Source organism: Salmo salar, chromosome ssa20, assembly GCF_905237065.1.
Source record: "Salmo salar chromosome ssa20, Ssal_v3.1, whole genome shotgun sequence".
In the NCBI taxonomy this organism is placed as follows: domain Eukaryota; kingdom Metazoa; phylum Chordata; class Actinopteri; order Salmoniformes; family Salmonidae; genus Salmo; species Salmo salar.
This window is the reverse complement of record NC_059461.1, coordinates 28,998,422-29,021,284: the sequence shown is the minus strand read 5'-3', so window position 1 is coordinate 29,021,284 and position 22,863 is coordinate 28,998,422. Positions and strand designations below refer to the sequence as shown.

The following is a 22,863-nucleotide window of genomic DNA, read 5'->3' as shown; positions in this document are numbered from 1 at the left end:
TCCCAAATTCATAGAACCATTAGGCTACATTGTTGTAAGTGGTTGCATCAGCCTCACTAATCAGAACGTTTAGCTTAAAATGTTGATAAACTACAAGCGCAGTAATGTGCACAAGAGGCAGTAAGTTATACTCGAATGTTCGTTCCATAATGCAATTAGCAGGGAAAAAAGCACCCGGCACGTGATGGAGATGAACATTTCCGTTGCCGCAACGTTTCTATGGTCGTTTTGACTAGGCTACTTCGAAGCAAGGTAAGACATGCCTCATAATAAACTCAGCAAAAAAAGAAACGTCCCTTTTTCAGGACCCTGTCTTTTAAAGATAATTCGTAAAAATCCAAGTAACTTCACAGATCTTCATTGTAAAGGGTTTAAACACAGTTTCCCATGTTTGTTCAATGAACCATAAACAATGAATGAACTTACACCTGTGGAACGGTTGTTAAGACACTAACAGCTTACAGATGGTAGGCAATTAAGGTCACAGTTATGAAAACTTAGGACACTAAAGAGGCCTTTCTACTGACTCTGAAAAACACCAAAGAAAGATGTCCAGGGTCCCTGCTTATCTGTGTGAATGTGCCTTAGGCATGCTGCAAGGAGGCATGAGGACTGCAGATGTGGCCAGGGCAATAAATTGCAATGTCCGTACTGTGAGACGCCTAAGACAGCGCTACAGGGAGACAGGACGGACAGCTGATCGTCCTCGCAGTGGCCTCCCATGTGTAACAACACCTGCACAGGATAGGTACATCCGAACATCACACCTGCGGGGCAGGTACAGGATGACAACAACAACTGCCCGAGTTACACCAGGAACACACAATCCCTCCATCAGTGCTCAGACTGTCAGCAATGGGCTGAGAGAGGCTGGACTGAGGGCTTGTAGGCCTGTTGTAAGGCAGGTCCTCACCAGACATCACCGGCAACAACGTCGCCTATGGGCACAAACCCACTGTCGATGGACCAGACAGGACTGGCAAAAAGTGCTCTTCACTGACGAGTCGCGGTTTTGTCTCACCAGGGGTGATGGTCGGATTCGCATTTATCGTTGAAGGAATGAGCGTTACACTGAGGCCTGTACTCTGGAGCGGGATCAATTTGGACGTGGAGGGTCTATCATGGTCTGGGGCAGTGTGTTACAGCATCATCGGACTGAGCTTGTCATTGCAGGCAATCTCAACGCTGTGTGTTACAGGGAAGACATCCTCCTCCGTTATGTGGTACCCTTCCTGCAGGCTCATTCTGATATGACCCTCCAGCATGACAATGCCACCAGCCATACTGCTCGTTGTGTGTGTGATTTCCTGCAAGACAGGAATGTCAGTGTTCTGCCATGGCCAGTGAAGAGCCTGGATCTCAATCCCATTGAGCGTGTCTGGGACCTGTTGGATCGGAGGGTGAGGGCAAGGGCCGTCCCGCCCCAGAAATGTCCAGGAACTTGCAGGTGCCTTGGTGGAAGAGTGGGGTAACATCTCACGGCAAGAACAGGCAAATCTGGTGCAGTCCATGAGGAGGAGATGCACTGCAGTACTTAATGCAGCTGGTGGCCACACCAGATACTGACTGTTACTTTTGATTTTGACCTGGTTTCTAACAACATTAAGTATGTTTTCAAAATGCATACTCCCTCCAGTGGTGTGAGGCGCTAAGGCCTCCCTACCGTTGCCTGTGCACTTGGATGGTGAATGGGAAGCGTGCTTCAATTACCAGTTGAGAAATAAAAATACTTGCTATTTTTATTCGTGGCCACCAACTTTTTTTATCACACCATTGCATTTAGAATTGTTGCGCAATGATTGGACTAGTTAAAAAAGCACGTTTCACTCCAGCAGTAACGAATGAGCTGTTTGATGCGCTGTAGCAGCAGTTCTCACGCTGTCTGACATTTTCCTCTCAAACTAGGCTCTGTATCTGTATGCTGTGCGGGTATGTTAAATGAGATACACAATGGCCAACAAAAATACACACGCTGAAATTAATTCCACTAAATTAGGCAAAATGACCTTTGCACCGATAAGCATGACCGGTCAAATGTATTTATACCAATGAAGGTCTAAAAAGCAGTATTTTTCAATAGATTTGTATTTATTCTCACTGACAGTTTGCCTGCGCCAAATTTTAGAATTTATCTGCTTTTTTATAGAGAATTTTAGCCAGAAGCCGGCTCTTTCTGGCTGACTGAATCCCTCTCTCTCACACAAACACACACCCTACTTAACTCTTAAACATGCAAGAGGGGGGGGGGTATTATAATGGTCTTTGCCCACTCTGCTCAATCTGTATTCCAGGAGCCCTATACTGCTACTGCTTTCGCCACTGCTGCCACTGAGTCCTGCTGACTGCAGATTTTACCATATATGGCCATTCACTGCACCCCGCCTGACAGCCTTACAGGACCATTTCCTCCCTGCCTCGTCATTGGCTGCCAGCACTGCCAGTTCCCGGTGATTCCAGGGATAGGCTGGAGATGAGAGGCCTGGAGGAGAGGGAGATTTTTTTGATGTCAAGTGTTGTCTGTATCAGCCAGATCCTCTCTGGATCTCATTGCCATGTTCTGTTTGTTATTAGTGCCATTGATTTTGTAATTAAAGATTAGGACTGCTTGCTTGGTGCAGTTTTTCATTGTATATAATTTCCATTTTTTTTTTTCTGAAAGGCAAGGAAATGTATGGAACATTGTGAATGAACTAAGTAGGATTGCTCCTCACTAGTGGTAGTGTTTTGCTGGTTGAGTGACAGTCATGTCCCTCTAAACCTTTTGTTAATGGGGTTTGTAAGACATGCTGGGCCCAGGATTCATTCCTCTTTTGATCTCCAAAACAATTTCCCTAGGCAATAGTTTCCCCCTCCCCCTCTGAGTACCTGAAGACTTTCCTAACCTGACTGGGCCTGGGCAGCCACATGTTGGTCTTGGCTCCTGCCCTGTCATCACTCATTTCTGACCACCTGCCCTCTGATCTACTTTCATTCACGTGTTAAAGCTGGAGCATATCTCCAGCTATGTACAGTCAGAGTAGAGCGCCTCACGGTGGTGTCCAGTTTGCCTGTACTGTACCGCTCCTCTCATTGTGCTGCATTTCTCATGGAGACCAGCCCAGGGTCTGACTGGTCTGCAGCCTCAGCTGTGCTCTCAAGGCCGTACACTCACAAAGGGAAGCGGAAAGGTGGACATTTCCATGGTGCGCAAAGGGGAAGCATGCGCGTACGAGCCCTCCCATAGTGTATCACATGTTTTGCTGTAAGGATGTGCTTGTGCGTGACACCTCTCTCTTGGGTTTTACGGATTCAGAGTGTTAACTTTGCCGTCGTCCGTTTTTGTTTTGTTTATCTTATGAGGTTCAGACACAATTTTGTGTAGCTTCACTTATTGCTATCCAACAGGTCTGCTTGCTTGACATTCTCTCGTAGGATATCATACAGCACATAGCCTTGTCAAGGTCCTTAGGTGTTCTGGTCATTTACAGAATACAGTAGTATCATATTTAACAATCCAATGAAAAATGTATGTTGGGGACGGAGTCTGCTTACATTTGGATGGCTTTATTCAATTCAGGCTTTAGCCTATTTATTTGATGGGTTGCCTCAATTGCGTATGATTTTGACTGTGCTATTCAGCCTTTCTACTCAAGTCAGTTGTTTGCTCAACAGGCTGTCACATGTCTCAACTCCCACTTCCTTGTCTACATGAGACACACTCCTACCCAGTCTCCTGTCTCTCCCACTGGACTGTTTGCCGTGGAGATTATGACCAGTGGTCTGGTCTGCTATTCCTTGCTTCTTTGCTGGTTTGGTCTGTGATGTCACTCAAGGCAGGCATGTAAAGGGTCTGTGCCAAGTAGCTAACAGTCTTCACTGTGTTTATACTTGTCGCCGGTCCTTGTACTCTGCCTGATCTTAGGGCTTAGAGCACTGTTCTCTGTACTTACAAGCATCATTTATCAGCGCCTATCCTCTTATCTTCAGCTTTAGCAATTGCTCACCTGGCACCACCTTCTCCGGAATGGTTCCAGTTCAATACAGTTCTGTGGTTACCGAATTACATGGGGGTAAATATTATGACACTAATAAGAATCAAGGCTGGCTGTATCTTTTGGCTACGTTTACACAGGCAGCCCAATTCCAATCTTTTTCATACTAATATTTTTTTTTTTTACCAATCACATCAGATCTTTTCACATCACATATTTTCCCGAGCTGATCTTAATGGTCAAAAGTCAAAATAGTGAAGATACATTTTTTTTTAATCAGTATTGGGCTGCCTGTGTAAACACAGCGATACATACCTGCCTCAGGCTGCGTCTCAGGGAGGAACGAGTCAGTCAGAGCAGAGGCAGGTTGCCACAGGCCAGTCCTCCCTGCTCTTCACTATCTCTGAGAATCGATCTTAGTTACCTGTGTTCACCTGAATCAAGGAAGTTGGACTCCGGATAAGAATGTCTGCTAAATGACTAAAATGGTTATGCGTTGAGAAGTTGTGGTGTAAAAGAGTGAGATGTGTATACTGTCTGTACTCCTCATAAACAGCAGCATGGTGGTGCCGTGCCTGCCTTGGAAATGTTTCAACAGTTTGGCTAGGATCTGTTTATTGACAGTCCTTTCCTAACCATCAGTGACCTCACCATACACAACATTCCAGCCTTTTGTAGATGATCAGAACACTATCAAATAATATTTATTCCGGCTTGAAGCGAGATCCTCTCCTGTACTTCTCTCGGACCGTGGAATTCCATATTGTGTATAGCAAAGACAAACACAATTAACACCTCGGTGGTGCGTTTAACACCCCCGCTCCCTCTCTCTCATTAGTCACAGCCCTATCAGAGCTGCCTGGGGTGTGGAATGACTGGAACGACAGGCTCTCAGTCCCGCTGGACGGCATGTCAGCAGCCCTATGAGCTGTGTGTAAACAGGCCTACAGCAGCCGTGTGAACTGTGTGTTAACAGCCAGGCCTACAGCAGCCCCTCACTGCTGCTGGGCTCTATCCCCTCTTCACAAGTCAACCATGTTGGTTGGGGGACAGTCTGTACTGTACTCCTTCTAGTTTTTTGGGTGAAGAATAACAAAGCATATCAATTGAACGTGTGTGTGTGTGTGTGTGTGTGTGTAACAGTTTCCATGTGAAATGTGAGTCTCCTGTAGAGTGCTGAGGTCCTCCCTAGACCCTGTGCACATGTTCCTAGTCTGCGAGTGCGTACCAAATGTAACCCTGTCCCCTATATAACGCCATCCTATTGACCAGAACCCATAGGGCTCTGGTGATAAGAAGTACACTATATAGGGATTAGGATGCCATTTGGGGCACTGTCTCTAATCTGTCTTGGGTCTGTGAACCAGGCAGCAGTTAGAGGACATGACACTGCTGATGTCAGTGGCAAATACCACTGAGGCAGGCAGCAAATACCACTGAGGCAGGCAGCAAATACCACTGAGGCAGGCAGCAAATACCACTGAGGCAGGCAGCAAATACCACTGAGGCAGGCAGCAAATACCACTGAGGCAGGCAGCAAATACCACTGAGGCAGGCAGCAAATACCACTGAGGCAGGCAGCAAATACCACTGAGGCAGGCAGCAAATACCACTGAGTGAACAAAACATTAGGAACACCTTCCTAATATTGAGTTGCACCCCCTTTTGCCGTCAGAACAGCCTCCATTAGTCAGGGCATGTACTCTACAAGGTGTCGAAAGAGTTCCACAGGGATGCTGGCCCATGTTGACTCCAATGCTTCCCACAGTTGTCAAGTTGGCTGGATGTCCTTTGGTTGATAGATCATTGTTGTTAAACATGAGAAACTGTTTCACTCAACCCATTGCGCCTGGCACCTACTACCAAACCCCGTTCAAAGGCACTAAATATTTTGTCTTACCCATTCACCCTCTGAATGGCACACATACACAATCCATGTGTCAATTGTATCGAGGCCTTCTTTTAACCTGTCTGTGGATTTAACAGGTGACATCAATAAGGGATCATAGCTTTCACCTGGTCAGTCTGTCACGGAAAGAGCCTACAGTTTTGTATGCTCAGTGTATTGGCCTATGTACTACACACACACACAAGATCCTAGTCTGCCATCTGCACACCTTTTGTTGTCCCTGTGAAGAAAAGTCTACTGAGAACCTGCAGCTCAACATGTCACAATCACATGAAGCCAGGGAAACCACACTTCTGCTGACATTAACGACATTATACAACCAACCACCCAGCATGATGAAAAACAAAGGCGTGTCGAAACTGACTGTACAAATCACCATGCATCATAAATAACTACTCAATAATGTCAGTCACAATTTCCCCATGATACATCAGTTTGATGCTCTCGAACACAGCCACTAGCTGGCTGTATGTTGTTGATCTGAGCAAGGCCGAAGCAGCTAAGAGGAAATGCTAGTACTGAGCAGTATCCTGTACTATTACAGGCTTAACCTACATCCCTCTGTCACACCTGGTCCTCTGCTGATATAGCCTAGCTAGCCTACACCCCCACTACACTGTATTGTCTTTCCTGCTGCACATCCTGCTGCTAACAGCCCACTGCTGCAATATGGGCCGCTGTTTGTAACCACGTCAACCTTTCTCTCATTCCAGAAACTGCTCACCTCCCTCTCTGGCTATGTATTCAGAGGAGCCTATCCTTCCCTCACAGGCCCAGAACAGCTGCTGATTATTCTGTTAGATTTCTGGGAGTGTTCTCTGGACAGGGCGAGGCATGGTCATGTGATTTTTAGATTCATATACACACACAGGTATAGTACACTCAGACTTTGATCACTGATGTTTGTGTCACGGCCCAACTCTGCTGTAGGGAGGGCTGTGATTGTGTCCTGGGCAGTGTGTTGGGGTGTGAACCAATTGACTGTCTTCTATGACCACTATCCCCATGGCCATGTCTGGCACTCCCAAAATGAAAGAGATTCATTTTAGTTTGTGTTGAACTACTGTGACTCACTGACCACTATTGTAATCAGGTTTTAACCTAACACTGTGTGTGGTGTATTGTGACATGTGAACAGCAGAGTTGAACTGGCCAGTCCTTGTTTGGCCCAGTGCCACAGCAGGCAGGGAAGTAATAGAGAAATATGAAGGCGACTTCAGACAACATACTGACTCCTATCCTGGTCTGAAATGGCTGTCTGGGTCCTAGTGGCCAGTCCACTGCCTGCTGTTACACAAGCATTTAGACATAGGGCCTAGACCGCCCACTCAGGTTCGTCGTTTGTTACCTCCCTCTGTCCACATACGCCTCGATTACATGTCCATGAGGACAGGGCTTCTTTATACCTGAATATGTTTGTTCTCTCGGACTTCACGCTCTTAGGTTATCTGAATGGTCATTCTAAGCATTTCTCTTGAGTTTTGAAGTCAACACTAAAGGCTGGTGTGCCTAATGCTTACAGGCCCTGTTATTATGTATTCTGTCTACAGTAGAGACCTGGAAAAGCTCTTCTCTCCCTGTGACTGAATATGCAGCACTTAAATTTAGCCCCTCTGAAACCATTGTTGTCATGGTGCCCAGTCTACTGCTAGAATGGCTGTGGGTATTGAGTGATTTTCATGAGGCAGACCATTATGCTTTAAATATGGCTGCAGCCAGCAGGGCTCTCTCTCGGTGACATCATCTGTTGGGCTTTGTGGTGGTCTGGTTGGACAATCAACTGACGGGAGCATGGAAAAGGGTGCATCAGTCTCCCGAATCCAACCCTAACCCTCCTCAGCATCTTCAGACCTCACATTACTCAGACTTCACACCGTGGAGAGCACCTGATCCTCCACTCACGATAGGGCCAGAGGTCAAGATAGTACCCGCCTTCAGACCAGACTGATGTCATCAGGAAGTCAGCTGATAGGGTGGGAAAGCCTTCCCTTTGTCTGGCTCCTTTGTTTTGTGTGTGTGATGGCTGGGGAAGTGATTTCTGGCCATCTGGCCTGTGTGGTGTATAAGGGTATTATATAAGAGGCTCAGGGGTTTTACTTTACAGAGCAAAAAATTAGCTTCTGCTGGTGTGCGTCTGATGTCATCACCACCAACACACCTTCATTTACATATTCAACAAGGGTAACCTGTAATCTACATGAGTCCTAGGATATAGCTATGCAGCAGAATTGCAAACAGAAATCGTTTTTAGAGGCTATGACGGTGCTAGGCTGGTGAGTCTCTCTCTGTGTTTGTCTCTGTTCCCCTCTATGCTCTTAATGCGTTAATGGACTGTGTAATTTGGTTGAAAACCCAGATTTAAATACAGGTAGTCAAAATGTGTCAGGTTAATGTTTGACTGAGCTCCTCCTCCTCGGCCTGTTGCCCTCGGCTCACAGGAAACATCTCAATTGCATACTCCATGTTTTGTACATGGTCTCTGGTTGGTCGGCCTGACCCTGTGATTTCATGGTTTAAACTCGGGTCAAGTTGTTCCCTCAGATCACCAGGCGTCATAGACATCCGTGACTGATCTCATGTCTGTCTCTGCTTGTTTCTCCACAGTCAGGCCGCATTGACAAGGCCTACCCCACAGTGTGTGGTCACACGGGCCCTGTGCTGGACATCGACTGGTGCCCCCACAATGACCAGGTCATCGCCAGCGGCTCGGAGGACTGCACAGTTATGGTAAGGTTACAATCACCCCTCTCCCTGACACACGCCTCAGCAGAGACTGTGCCTCTCAGTGGAGCCGTACAGCAATGTTTGTTCATACTTAACCTGTCAATCTACACACACCCTCTCACCAATGCCAACCGACAGGAGATGACACGTTTTGGTTGTGAAAGGCCAGACACTGATAGCGTAGGGAAGGGTGCTGATTCAGATAGTGATAGGGTAGCTAAGCATGGGTGCAGGCAGGGCTCACCCTCTAGTCTGGATTAGATTGGACGCAGAGAGAGACATGTTGTATAGGAATCAGCTCTGGGGAATGATTTAGCCTTTTTATATGGCTGAGGTCACTAACTTGTTTGAGGCTGGTGCTGTACTTTTCTCCATATGTCCTTATTTGGGCTGTGAACGGCAGTGATCAGTTTGCGCAGTATACTTCGGTATGCTTCTACCACTTCCCCACCTGTAGGCGTTGACTTCCCCATGCAACTCTCTGAACACCAGAAGTAGACATGTCTGTGAAATGGATGCAGTGTTCCGAGTGCATTTACAGAAGTTGAACTGCCAAAGGTTCCTCTCTCTTCAGAATATTTAAATATTGCTGCTAGAAATACACACTAAATGGGTTCCCTAAAAGTAATGTTGACTTTAGATTACGTTTCCTGATGCGCTGCTGTTGCTGTTGAGAGACTGCTGTAACCATAGTGACCTATTGCAGCTGGAGTAGAAGCTCTGATTAGTGTAGTGGTTCAGTAGTAATGCGGTGGTTTGACTACTGAACCACATGCCTTTCATAATGTCAGTCTACTGCTGTCGGCGATCATAGAGATAATCACTTTCAACTTTAGTCTTTATTTCCATAGATTAATGTTCTGATTCTGCAATGTTTACCTCATTTGTATAGTCTACTGGCTGTATTGTCAGTGGGGAGTAAGCTACTCAGGATGTACGTCACTATGGTGAGTGACTTTAGATCTCTGCCGCCCCCTTGAGTCTCATGGTTGTGATCTACTAACTTCCTGTCACAGTAATGTCAATCTAGAAGAGTTTTTGACAAGTTAGTTCATGTGAATGTACTGCTTTCTGCGGTCGATTTAGTTTAGTGCTTTACGACACGTAACAGCAGGGGAACTGCAGCCATACTCTCTGACACTTTAACTCTACCTACATGTATATATTACCTCGACTAACCGGTGCCCCCGCATATTTACTCTGTACTGGTACCCCCCTGTATATATCCTCGCTATTGTTATTTTACTGCTGCTGTTTAATTATTTTTTTAAACTTTTATTTTCTATTTTTTACTTAACACATTTTTCTTACAAGCCCTTAAACCAACAATGCAGTTAAGCATTTCACTGTAAGGTCTACGCCTGTTGTATTTGGTGCATGTGACAAATAAAATGTGATTTAAGTTCAGAATGCGACGCTATAATGACCCTAGCTATGCCCTGACCTCTGACCCTTGTCTTTGTCTGCAGGTGTGGCAGATCCCTGAGAACGGACTGGTTACTGGCCTGTCTGAGCCTGTGGTGGCCCTGGAGGGACACTCCAAAAGGGTTGGCATCATCACATGGCACCCCACGGCACGCAACGTCCTGCTCAGTGCCGGTGAGTGATATTCTCTAGTGTTGCATGGTATACCAAAACATCTATACTTTTTCTATACTAGAACATAAAAAATGGTTTGGCACTATCATTTTTGTTACTTTCGCTACTTTGTTACTTTCGCTACATTTTTGTTACTTTCGCTACAAGTCTATCAGCGCCGCTGAAGGTCCCCCGTTAGTGCGAGCGCACTGTGCCTGCTCCACTTAGTCTGCATTGGGAGTCTGGGCTACATCAGGTTTGCTCCCCACTAATGCTGCACAGAAGTTTACACACTAGAATAATGCGACACAGCATGTAGAAATGTTGAACCTGTTAATTACTGTTCGCAAAACAATGTCTATACAGCTAGAACACTTTACAATGCAATAAGATTCTATCAGCTTCCTGCTTTGTAGGCTAACTTTCCTTGCTAGCTTACAGCTGAAGCTAACATCAATTCACTACCCGAGTACTTTGCTTGTGATAATATGCAAACCATAATGCAAAATATGCTGATTTCAAAGCTGATTGCCACCAAATCTTTATTTATTCACTTAATCGGTCTCTCTCTCTCATGTCTCTCCCAAAGATGATCTATTGCCTTAGCGAACTGACTTTGTGCGAATAAGGCTCAGATGGACCGCCACCGTCTTGCCTCGTGAATGATGTCATTAGATGTTAGAGACAGCGCACACTTTTATAAAACAAGTTACTTCTACGCAAATGTTGTTGATCAGTACAATATCAAATCAAAGTTTATTTGTCACGTGCGCCATATACAACAGATGTAGACCTTACAGTGAAATGCTTATAAGTCCCAAATGGAAGGGAAACGGATGAAATCAGCCAAAACAAGCTCAATTACGCAATGCATGCACACACACTTCTATTGAATATGTGTTCATCTGTATTGCGAATAGGCCTAGACTACATCTACACCCAGTTTATCAATAGAGATTCACCATTCCAATTTTTTTTAAATTACATTTTAGTTATTTAGTAGACTTTCTTATCCAAAGTGACTCACTGCTGAGTGTATACATTTTCGTACTAATAAATAAATGATTTCCGTTATGTACTTGTTTTAACCAACAAAGTCAAATTGATTGTATAATTGATTCATTAATGCGTACATGGCTGTCTCTGTCTCTGACGTCAAACATTTCCAATGTAATGATGAACTCAGAAGATGCCTAACGATTGAACAGAGCAGTAGTGAAGTTTCTGTCTCAATGCCTTTTTTTGCCGTGGTATTGTGATGGTATCAAAAGTAAAAATTCTGTTATCGTGAAAACACTAGTGTCCTCCTGTACTTGTTACCATTATAGTTCCGTTCAGCCTGTGTGCCTCTGCTTTTGTGGTTGTATTCTTGGTCGCCATCAGCTCTCTCGCTCTCATCCCCTCCTCGCTCTGAGAAAAGTGGTAATCTGCTGTGAGCTTGTCATTCCCTGTGGCGTAATTTTCCCCAAACACTGAGATGTCTGATCAACGCACATCTGTCCTCATTGACACTCTGACAATTGCCTTAAAGGGATACTGCAAGATTTTGGCAATTGTGCTGTTTTTCAATTTACCCAGAGTCCAATGAACTTGTGGATGTCATGTCTACATGCAGAAGTAAGAGGTAGTTTCGCAAGCCAATGCTGACTAGCGTATGCTACCTTACCTGTAGACTTCGTCATTGCTTAATTGCCAGAATCTCGCAGTATCTCTTTGAGAATGACCATGTTCACCGTGTTTTCCCCCTCCATGTCGGAACCAAACCAGAATGAGCTAAGAGTTGTAGATGGTATTATCTTGCCATATCAGTGGTATTGTGTCCATGCTTCTCTTGTGTATTGTGTATTTGTTAAATGTGTGTAATCCTCAGGCTGTGACAACCTGATCATCATCTGGAACGTGGGGACGGGCGAAGCCATGATTCAGCTGGAGGACATGCACCCTGATGTCATCTTCAGTGCCTGCTGGAACCGCAATGGCAGCCTCATCTGTACTGCCTGCAAGGACAAGACCATCCGTGTCATTGACCCCCGCAAGGAGGAGATCGTAGGGGTGAGCACCACTGACAATACTTTTCACTAACAAACCTGCTGTATAGGGTTGTCAAATTCCGGTAACTTCCCCCCCAAAAAATCTAATTTGAAGGGATCTCTGAGGTGAGGATTTAGGATGTACGTACATTATGTTGATGTTGACCCTCTGTGTCACAGGAGAAGGAGAAGGCCCATGAGGGGGCGCGGCCCATGAGGGCCATCTTCCTGTCGGACGGGAACGTGTTCACCACAGGCTTCAGCCGTATGAGTGAGAGACAGCTAGCCCTGTGGAACCCGGTGGGTCACCCCGTCCTCCTCACCATCACAACTCCTGGCTGAGTCCCAAACGGAACCCTATATTCCCTATATTAAAGATGTTACTGGACTGCTCAGTAACTGACTATGTCAATGTTTCATTTACAGCAAGCCATGGACGAGGCCATCTCAGTGCATGAGATGGACACCAGCAATGGAGTTCTCTTGCCCTTCTATGACCCAGACACCAATGTGGTTTACCTGTGTGGTAAGGTGAGTGGAGTTTTTTCGGAAGATTACATACATACACATCCATTTGATCTGCTGTGCAAGTGACTTACTTTGATCCATGAAGTTATGCATGTTGAAGTGTTATCCATGAAGCCATTACTAAAATATCATACTGTATCATAAACTTTAGTCTTGCTGCTCATTGAGTCATTAAAAAAAGGAATTCAGACAAACACTAAAAGGCCGTCATCTTGTCTCTGGTTTGTAGGGCGACAGCAGCATCCGCTACTTTGAGATCACGGATGAGGCCCCATTTGTCCACTACCTCAGCACCTTCACCACCAAGGAGCCCCAGAGGGGGATGGGATACATGCCCAAGAGAGGTCTGGATGTCAACAAGTGTGAGATCGCCAGGTAGGGCTCGTTGGATAGGGAAATGATCAGCCATTTTAGGACTGCTCTATCATATCTGAATACCATGTTTTGTTGGGCACACCCCTGATTCATTTCAGCAAGGTCTAGTTGAAGGTCTAGTTGAAGGTCTAGTTGAAGGTCTAGTTGAAGGTCTAGTTGAAGGTCTAGTTGAAGGTCTAGTTGAAGGTCTAGGTCTAGTTGAAGGTCTAGTTGAAGGTCTAGGTCTAGTTGAAGGTCTAGTTGAAGGTCTAGGTCTAGTTGAAGGTCTAGTTGAAGGTCTAGTTGAAGGTCTAGTTGAAGGTCTAGTTGAAGGTCTAGAACCAAGTGGGGTGGTGCTTGGCTTGGTCTACGATGAGGGTCTATGAGGTGGCCCTAAACGGAAGACGACTTGTGATGTGGCGCTATTACCTGTCCATGTCCACCAGGAGGCAGCACATAACCACATGTTGGAGGAGAGCTCTCTCCTTATAAACTGATTAACTCAGGCCCTGCCAACCAGAATTGTGTACCATGCAGTTATACAACTCCATGTTTACTGAGGCTTCCTGAGAGTATTGCCAGTGTCCTGGAAGTAGAAGTGCATTGTGCTGGGCTGCAGTGTTTGTAAAAGGATGTTAGACAGGGGGCCTGTTATGTGATGTTGTGAATAATATACTTATTTTTGCTTCTATGTTGGCAGGTTTTATAAACTGCATGAAAGGAAGTGTGAGCCTATCATCATGACTGTGCCCAGAAAGGTGAGCTTCTTCATTCTGATCTAGACAGTCGAAATATGAATGATTTCAACAATCAATGCCACATTTAACTGTCTGTTTTGAGGGATAGAATATTATAGGGTGATTTACTGGACACATTAAGAAAGCAAGATCAATGAAGAATCTCCATAGAGAATGCTTTTTCATCCAGGATTGTTTAATCTGTGTCCAGTTAACGGGCCCTATGTGTTTGGTACAGCGTTCTCTAACAGCAGTCTCTGTGCCGCTCTCGCTCTGCAGTCTGACCTGTTCCAGGATGACCTGTACCCAGACACGGCAGGACCAGACTGTGCCATCGAGGCGGAGGATTGGTTCGAGGGGAAGAATGGCGAGCCCATCCTCATATCCCTGAAGAACGGCTACGTCCCTGGCAAGAACCGCGACCTCAAGGTGGTCAAGAAAAACATCCTGGACAACAAGCTGAGCAAGAACACGGAGAAAAGGGGCCCAGCCAACAAGTCTGCCTCTCCCACTCCATCCAGAGTGAGGACTGCTGTCTGTCTGTCTGTCTGTCTGTCGAGGACTCTGACTGGGTTGTATGGGAGAGACATAGTCTCTCTCCACTCTATTTCAGTGGTCCCAACTCCAGTCCTAGAGTATCCTCAACGGCACACATTTGTGTTGTAGTCCTGACTAACATACCTGATTAACCTCAGAGGGCCTGATGATTAGTTGACAAGTTGAATCAGGGTTCGGGACTACAATAAAAATATGTACTGTTCTGGGTACTAAAGGACAGGAGTTGGGAAACACTGCTCTATTTTATGTAAACAAGTACTACTCACCAGACACCAGGATATTATTCTGTATGTGCAATGTACCACTAGTGTTTTGAGTGAAAGTTGACACCAGACTGGGTCAGTATATCAACATTACAGTATGTATCTCCTTGGGTATGTACAGTGCTTTCCCAGGACTAGTCTGATGATCGCCACACCCACCACCACTTTCACCACTGAAACAGTCATTAAATGGCCTTTAGTTCAGCCCTGGCCTTGACATATTGCAGCTGGGGCCTTGGAACATGAAGAGTTTGTTGGCTGGGAGTGTTTTAGAAGGGGGTGGCTGCCTGACTTCATAAGGTGGTTACTAGAAGTCTCCACCCCCCTCGCTCTCTCTGACTCAATGAGGGGCGGTTGCTGCTCCTGCCCCACTTCGCCCACAACACAGCTGCCCGCGTAGGGCCCAGCCCTGGCCTCCGCTTCGATCTGCAGCTCTGGCCTGTAATCATGGCAGACTGGGCTGCTGCTCTGCAGCCTGCAGGCGCACCATGTTAACCCTCTGGGGGCTACGGGATACTGGAGCCCGGCATGCCTGCAGCGTAGCATGCCTGCAGCGTAGCATGCCTGCAGCGTAGCATGCCTGCAGGGATAGAATGGATGTCAGGATTAAAAAGGCATCTGGAGAAATTCACTAAATATATACAGTGTGTAGACCTGGGATCATCAACTAGATTCAGTCACGGGCCAATTGTTTTTTTTCTTGGGGGGACGGTCAGGGGGCTGGTACATAATTACAAATATTTTGTAGACTGCAAAATGACTGCAAGAAGCCCAAAACGGATATAATATTTGAAGAAAACAATCATTTCAAACCTCATACATTTTGTATGATCACATATCTCTCTCTGTGGGAGTAGTTTGGAACAGAATTCCAAAAGAATCATTTGGAGCTGATTTGCTGGTGTTTTTACAGTATTTTATGTCCAACAATAAAAAAATATATATATTTTTAATTGCTTGTTTGGGTGCCATATAAAATCACCTACAGGCTGTCAGTTATGGAACCTTGCTGTAGACCCTAAATTTGGTATTAGATGACAATATACCAAATCGGTTGAATTTAGTCATTTTGTCTTGGTGTAAAAGCTTTAACTATACTAGGACTGGTACCAACATCTCCAGAAAGGGCCTCATGTCTTGCACCTGTCTCTGTATTCCTCAGAAAAACGAAGCTAAACTGGATGAGGTCTTGAAAGAAATCAAATCCCTCAAGGACCTGGTCAGCAGTCAGGAGAAGCGAATCATCCAACTCGAGGAGCAGATGTCCAAGATTGCCATTTAAGGACCCTCCCACCAAAATTCAGGACGATCCATTGGCTAGGAGGTGGGCGGGACCCGTCACTGCCAATCTCAATGACAGCGTTCCGCCTGAAACCTGCCTAGCAACGATCCCAAGCAACATTCCGAGATTAACTTTTCTTAGCCAGCTCCTAACCCTGTTAACATGATGGAATAAGAGAGAAACATGGCAAACTATTCCATTCCTTTTAATAAGTGGCGGTTTAGTCTTGTTGTATGAAAAAGTCTTTCATATTCCTTTTGCTTTTAAGATTGTGACCAAGAAAATTCCAATGTGAACCATTTCTATTTGGGTAAACCCAAATGTTTTATATGTAGGTATCAGTATTTTGTCTACCCCAACTACTTATGTTGCCAAATTTTAAAGGAGTTATGTTTACACACCTCCTTGACAGTATTTTTCTTAGATGAAAAAGAAAAAAAAGATTCTTTGTTTTCCAGGAAGATTCAAAATACGAACTGTTAAGGGACAATGCAATAGGCTGGTAATGTGATAAGGGGGAGGGCAGATTTCAATAATCAAACAATTACTGTAAAAGACAATGGAGGAGAACCAACTCATTATGAGAAATTATCAAACACTCATAGTACTTCTGTTGTCTTTGCCGAAAAGCTCTGAGGTGTTAAAGTGTTGGTGTGATTCCTGCTGTAAGTGTTCTCGCTCTCCCGCCTGGATTTTCTGAACCTCTAAATCCTTCCCTCTCCTCCCATCTTAACAGGACCACTGTCTGTACACTTGTTAACATCTCTTGATTCTGACCAGAGTTAATACATTCATAGATATTCTACTCGAGATTTGAATCTCCACTGTTTTATTCTCCATCTTTGATCTCTCTTACTCTAGCTTGTTTTACTAAGCAAGCAGCAAACATGCAGTCCTTACATATCATTTGATACCTGGTTTAACTTATGTTTGAAACTTGAACAACGCTTTGATCATCTCCATAAATTTTGTGGAACAGAAAGGTTATCAGTGGACTCCCCTTAGCTTTGTAGATGAAAACGACAGGTGAGATTTCACCCTGCACCTTCTCATAGCCTTAGATGTTCACTTGAACTGTTTTTCTTTTTTGGAGTTGTTTACAATGCACAAATCCTTTTGAATCATTTAGGTGACCTCTGCCATCAGCATTGTTAGCGTTCCAGTCATTTAGGTGATCTCTGCCATCAGCATTGTTAGCGTTCCAGTCATTTAGGTGACCTCTGCCATCAGCATTGTTAGCGTTCCAGTCATTTAGGTGACCTCTGCCATCAGCATTGTTAGCGTTCCAGTCATTTAGGTGACCTCTGCCATCAGCATTGTTAGCGTTCCAGTCATTTAGGTGACCTCTGCCATCAGCATTGTTAGCGTTCCAGTCTCATGAAACAAATGTGCCATAGTTTGCCACTATGTTCCTTGTTTGTCATTGTCCCCCTCTGGCCCTGTGACACAGATGATATGTATGTACTGTAATAAGCTCTGCACTGTAAGTTCCAGTTCTGCTGACTCATGACATGGAGTTACCTGGGTGGCTTGTACGGGTTCTTGTGGCAATGTCCTGTGTGCTGCCCAGAGAAGGACCAATGGAATTGTGGTCTATGTAGCTGGTAAACATTTCCAGACTTTTAGCAGTGTATCAGCCTTGTTCTGCCTTTGATTTGATTTGAGGTGTTTGCGCTGTCATAAACCCGATTGTTGAACCATGCCCTTGTGTTCAAGGTGTGTGTGTCATGATGCTCACTATTCACCACTTCATTGGCCCATATCCATACAGCCAACCAGAGAGTGAGAAACAGGGGTGTGTCTGAAACAACAATTTTGACTGTTGGTTGACAAGATGTAACGTGGAGAAGGAAGACTTTCAGGATGTGTGAATTTGTCTCGTATGTCTTTGGCCTGGTTGGAGTTGTAGAGGATGCACTTTTTTTATTTTTTCAGATAGATAATGTGAGGGGGATTTTTAGATTATTATATGGATTCACTGTAGGGTGTGACCAAGGTTCTGGCCTATGATAACAGAATGGGGTGGTGTGGTGATGTTAATACACTGTGCGTTTTATCCTGTGCTTCCTTCTCCGGCTCTCCCGTTGCAGATATCCCACTATGTACTTCCTTATCAGGATTTTAAATAGTTTCCCCTTAAATACTCTGTCACATCACTAGAGAATCAGAGGAACAAGGAGTCGTTTGGATCGTCCGAATATTTGATGGTGTTGCCAACTGCGATAATAGTTCTGTTGTCATGCATTTTTTTTTCAGCGGGAGGGTGGGTTAGGTTTAAGGTTCAGAGTTTGTTAGCTTTTAAAGTTTATGCCACTGAAGAGATCAGAAAGTGCCATAGAGTTGTGCACAGGAAGTGCTTAATGATTTCTGCGGTTTGAGAATGGTGTGAGTTATTTAGCAGGAGAGAGTGGATGGGCACCCTGAGAGGAACTTTAACAGTGGGTGTTGGGCATAGAAAGCACTGAGAAATGTATGTTTATATCAATCACTCCATCTTGGCCTCACAGGATCTAAGATTACATCCGAGGATGCAATTTTACACTAAATATGCATCGACTGGTGTTCTGTAATATTTTATTGGGGTTGAGAATTACTTCAATGTGTTCTACTGTGCTGTAGAGATATGAATCTGTCAGGGGAGGTTGTCTTGGGCCTTGTCCTGTACTGCCCTGTAAGTGCTTCTCCTCAGCCTCCTTGGTCCACTCAAGGCAGCGAGAGCTGTGGTGTTTGGAATATTGGTGAATAGCTATTCAAAGGGACACTGTAGGTTGGAGAAATATGCTGTAGAGAGATGTATGTGATGTTTGAAATAAAGGCCTAGAAAATGATTTAAAGCTTTGTAAATATTTGTTTTCATTTATTTGTTTTGTTTATTGTTTTGGGCTGCAGTGTGTTTGGGAGTTGGGTTTTGAAAGTTACCTCTTGTCTGCGTTCCTTGCCATAATGCATCATGACTGAACAGAATCTCCATTCTATCACAGGTATTATAAATACAAAAAAGAGAAATTAATAACAGAAGAAAAACAAACAAGAATTCAGCCTCTTGTGGAGGTCTGTAGAGCATTTTTGTTCATTTTTTTTCTGCTTCAAGTATCAAACTTATCGATTATCAGAAAAATGAATAAAGAAATTGAAAAATAAGTGTATTCTGTTGTCAAGTTAATGAGTGATGCAGAGGACTGGGCAAACAGCAAACATGACTTGACCATCTTCAAACAAGCAATATCTGAGATGCAGTGCATTTGGAAAGTGTTCAGATCCCTCAAGTTTTTCCACATTTGGTTACGTTACAGCCTTACTCTAAAATGGATTGAGTTGTTTTTCTTCCTCAATCTACACACAATACCCTATGAAAAAGCACCAAACAGGTTTGTAGAAAGTTTATTTTTTAAATACATTTGCTAAAATATCACATTTACATAGGTATTCAAAACCTTTACTCAGCACTTTGTTGAAGCACCTATGGCGGCGATTACAGCCTCGAGTCTTGGATATGACGTTAAGCTTGGCAAACCTGTATTTGGAGTTTCTCTCATTCTCTGCAAATCCTCTCAAGGTCTGTCTGGTTGGATGGGGAGCAACGCTGCACAGCTATTTTCAAATCTCTCCAGATGTTCGATCGGGTTCAAGTCTGGGCTCTGGCCGAGCTACTCAAGGACATTGAGACTTGTCCTGAAGCCACTTCTGCGTTGTCTTGGCTATGTGCTTAAGGTCGTTGTCCTGTTTTGGAAGGTGAACCTTCGCCCCAATCTGAGGTCCTGAGCGCTCTAGAGCAGGTTTTCATCAAGGATCTCTCTACTTTGCTCCGTTCATCTTTCCCTCGATCCTGACTAGTCTCCCAGTCCCTGCTGCTGAAAAACATCCCCATAGCATGATGCTGCCACCACCATGCTTCACCTTAGGGATGGTGCAGGTTTCCTCCAGACGTGACGCTTGGCATTCAGGCCAAAGAGTTCAATGTTGGTTTCATCAGACCAGAGAATCTTGTTTCTCATGGTCTGAGAGTCCTTTATGTGCCTTTCGGCAAACTCCAAGCGAGCGATCTTGCCTTTTACTGAGGAGTGGCAGGGCGGCCAGCTCAGTTTGACCGGGTGGCAGGCTCGAGGAAGAGTCTTGGTGGTTCCAAACTTCTTCCATTTAAGAATGGAGGCCACTGTTTTCTTGGGGATCTTCAATGATGCAGGCATTTTTGGTACCCTTCCCCAGATCTGTCCCTCACACAATCCTGTCTCGAAGCCCTATGAGGAATTATTTCGAACTCATGGCTTGGTTTTTACTCTGACATGCACTGTCAACTGTGGGACCTTATATATAGACAGGTATGTGCCTTCCCAAATCCGGTCCAATCAATTAAATTTACCACAAGTGTACTCCAATCAAGTTGTAGAAACATCTCAAGGATGATCAATGGAAACAGGGTGCACCTAACCTCAATTTTGAGTCTCGTTATGTAAGATTTCTTTTCTTAAATTTTCTTTTACATTTGCACAAATTTCTAAACCTGTTTTAGCTTTGTCCATTATGGGGTATTGTGTGTAGAAACAATTTTGATTTAATTAATTTTAGAATAAGGCTGTAATGTAATAAATGGCAATGCGGGTGCTTCTACATCTGCATTACTTGCTGTTTGGGGTTTTAGGCTGGGTTTCTGTTAATCACTTTGATATATCAGCTGATGTAAGAAGTGCTATATAAATACATTTGATTTGATTTGGTGTCTGAATACTTTACAAATGCACTGTATGTCAAGGTATTAAGTGTACGCTCATATACTTTTGCTCTCACATACTTGCTATTCTTTATCAAGATATTCTAGCTTTCCTTGTCTGAAACCCATGTATGCGACCATACCCCATTCCTCATTTGTAAGCTTAACACTTGTGTCAGTGTTAAAAATAAAAAAAACAGCTTCACTTCTGTGAAAGGCAGCATGCTTCCTGTATTCCTCACAGATCAGCCAATGTCTCGCTTCTTGCTTGACAGTGAACAATCTGCTGGTTGAGGGGCCAATATACCACAAAACAAGACTTCTCCCCCAGCATTTGGGTAAGTGTCATAGTAGTGGGATGATCAGAAGTGTTGGGCTGCATGAGCTAGTATACAGTTACTACAAAGTCTCCACTTTTTAAATAACAACCTTTAATTAGATTGATTAGTTTTCTCTGAAATGCTGAGGAAACGTTGCAACATCAATGATGGGGTGGATATAGATGTGGTTGTATTGCAGACGATTATCAGTCACTGTCACCAAAAAAATGTTATAAAGGAAATTGATCCCTTTACACAGGCTCAAAGTGATGTTGAGCAACACCATCTTAAATATTAAGCAAATGTATACCGTATTATTACAAGTATTGGTTATTTGTGCATGACAGTTATGGCATTTCGGTGCGGTGTTCTGTAATGTAAAGTTACTTTTCTCACTTTTTTGTCTCATAGCACTTATCACATTGGTTCTTCCTTAGCGCATGCTAAGGTAGTGTAAAACAGGAAGGTTTGAATTGGGCATAGCTATGCCTCATAGTTTTGTGATGAACATCTGAGTTGTACCACTGTTTCCTTGAACATAGTCTTTATATTTTTGCTGTTATCGTTTCCCTTCGCAGATTTGCCACCATGTTTACCCCAAAGCCTGGGAGATTTCCAGCTCTTGTGTTACTTCTGGTTCTGTCAAGCAAGGCGGTCTCAAGATGTCTATCTAGCCACGGGGAGGTAGCAACCCATGGACCCCAGGAGTCAAACCTGTCTGAGCTACCACCTCAAACAACACCCCCTGTAGCCCTCAACAAAGACCTGACCGAAAACGCAACAGAAGTCTCCGTTACCCAGCAAACAATGAGAACTGAAACATCAGAGACAGACCATGAGACTGAGCTCTCCCACACCACTGTGAGAGTTAAACAAACACCTGTCCCATCAGCCCTGCATCCACCCAACCCTACCACTGCCATCAACTCCTTCACTGAAGGGACAGCAAAATCCTCCATTGCAGGAAGCGTCAGTGTCTCGAACAGAGTGACATGCCCGACCATGACCCCTAAGGGGAGAAGGCTGATAGGTCAGTGCCTGATCATCATCGCTGTGCTGGCTGCTGTGATGACAATGTTCATTGTCAGCACCGTCATCCTCCTGACCAAACTGACAGGCAGCAGATACAGACACAGGGCCCAGCAGCGGCAGGGACAGGGCACAGAGATGGTGTGCATCTCAGCAATGGTCCCCACCAAAACCACTTATGGAGGCCAGGGGAGATACAGATGCCCCATAAGCAACATCACCCTAATGCCCAGCACAGAGGACAGCGAGGGGGACAATCTCACTCTCAACAGCTTCATCCCAGACCTTGACGGAGGCTTGTAACACTTCACACAGTCAAACTCACAATACACAATAACACACTTGAGCTTTCTGTCAGCTACATAGCAAATGTTTTGTCCTTATACAGAAAAAGAATTGCATTGCTTAACTCACTGTTATTCTAATGACAAATACAAATCTATCACTATGGCGAAGCATGTGTATACCTGACCTTCCCTGTAGATACTGAATAAAAACATTTAAAAAATGTTTCTGTCATACTGAATTCTTCAACCTCTATCGAATCTTATTACAAAAATGCTGAGGCAAGAGGTGCTCCAAACAGCCATGGGCAAAACAGTTCTGAGGCACATGTTTGTAGCTGACTGTACATTTTATATGTTAGGTTTGTACATGTGTGATATGATGAAAGACGGGCCCTCTGTGAGCTGGTCGTGTAGGCTGCATGGAGACGGGCTGTAATCTGGAGCACATAATTAAAGATCTCTGTGAGAAGCAGGGGGAAAATAGGGACTCGCCCTGTGGAGAACATAAATATCCACTAAAGGTCAACATGGACAAGACCACTTTTTGTACATTTTAGAGAATACTGATTCAACTGTGTGTAATGG

The 22,863-nt window shown here is 44.5% G+C and overlaps 2 protein-coding genes across 3 annotated transcripts in view; both read left to right on the top strand.

Moving 5' to 3' along the window:
• Nucleotides 1–19,075, top strand: part of LOC106580313 (coronin, actin binding protein, 1Ca) — a 73,299-nt gene extending 54,224 nt beyond the window's left edge. For both annotated transcript variants that reach the window (XM_014161188.2, XM_045703168.1), the window contains 9 exons: nucleotides 8,485–8,607; nucleotides 10,074–10,203; nucleotides 12,053–12,234; nucleotides 12,393–12,512; nucleotides 12,639–12,743; nucleotides 12,970–13,115; nucleotides 13,795–13,852; nucleotides 14,111–14,353; nucleotides 15,815–19,075. In XM_014161188.2, coding sequence (XP_014016663.1) covers nucleotides 8,485–8,607; nucleotides 10,074–10,203; nucleotides 12,053–12,234; nucleotides 12,393–12,512; nucleotides 12,639–12,743; nucleotides 12,970–13,115; nucleotides 13,795–13,852; nucleotides 14,111–14,353; nucleotides 15,815–15,934 — 1,227 coding nt within the window. In that variant the 3' untranslated portion in view covers nucleotides 15,935–19,075. The remainder of the gene's footprint in view (nucleotides 1–8,484; nucleotides 8,608–10,073; nucleotides 10,204–12,052; nucleotides 12,235–12,392; nucleotides 12,513–12,638; nucleotides 12,744–12,969; nucleotides 13,116–13,794; nucleotides 13,853–14,110; nucleotides 14,354–15,814) is intronic.
• Nucleotides 19,076–20,673: 1,598 nt separating this feature from the next.
• Nucleotides 20,674–22,462, top strand: LOC106580389 (P-selectin glycoprotein ligand 1). Its single transcript, XM_014161396.2, has 2 exons — nucleotides 20,674–20,980; nucleotides 21,541–22,462. Exon 2 carries the CDS (start codon nucleotides 21,551–21,553, stop codon nucleotides 22,292–22,294), a length of 744 nt encoding a protein of 247 aa, XP_014016871.2. The 5' UTR covers nucleotides 20,674–20,980; nucleotides 21,541–21,550; the 3' UTR covers nucleotides 22,295–22,462.
• The last annotated feature ends 401 nt before the right edge of the window (nucleotides 22,463–22,863 follow it).

Excerpts from the sequence above, each read along its gene's own strand:
- LOC106580389 (XM_014161396.2), top strand. The coding sequence starts at position 21,551 with ATGTTTACCCCAAAGCCTGGGAGATTTCCAGCTCTTGTGTTACTTCTG.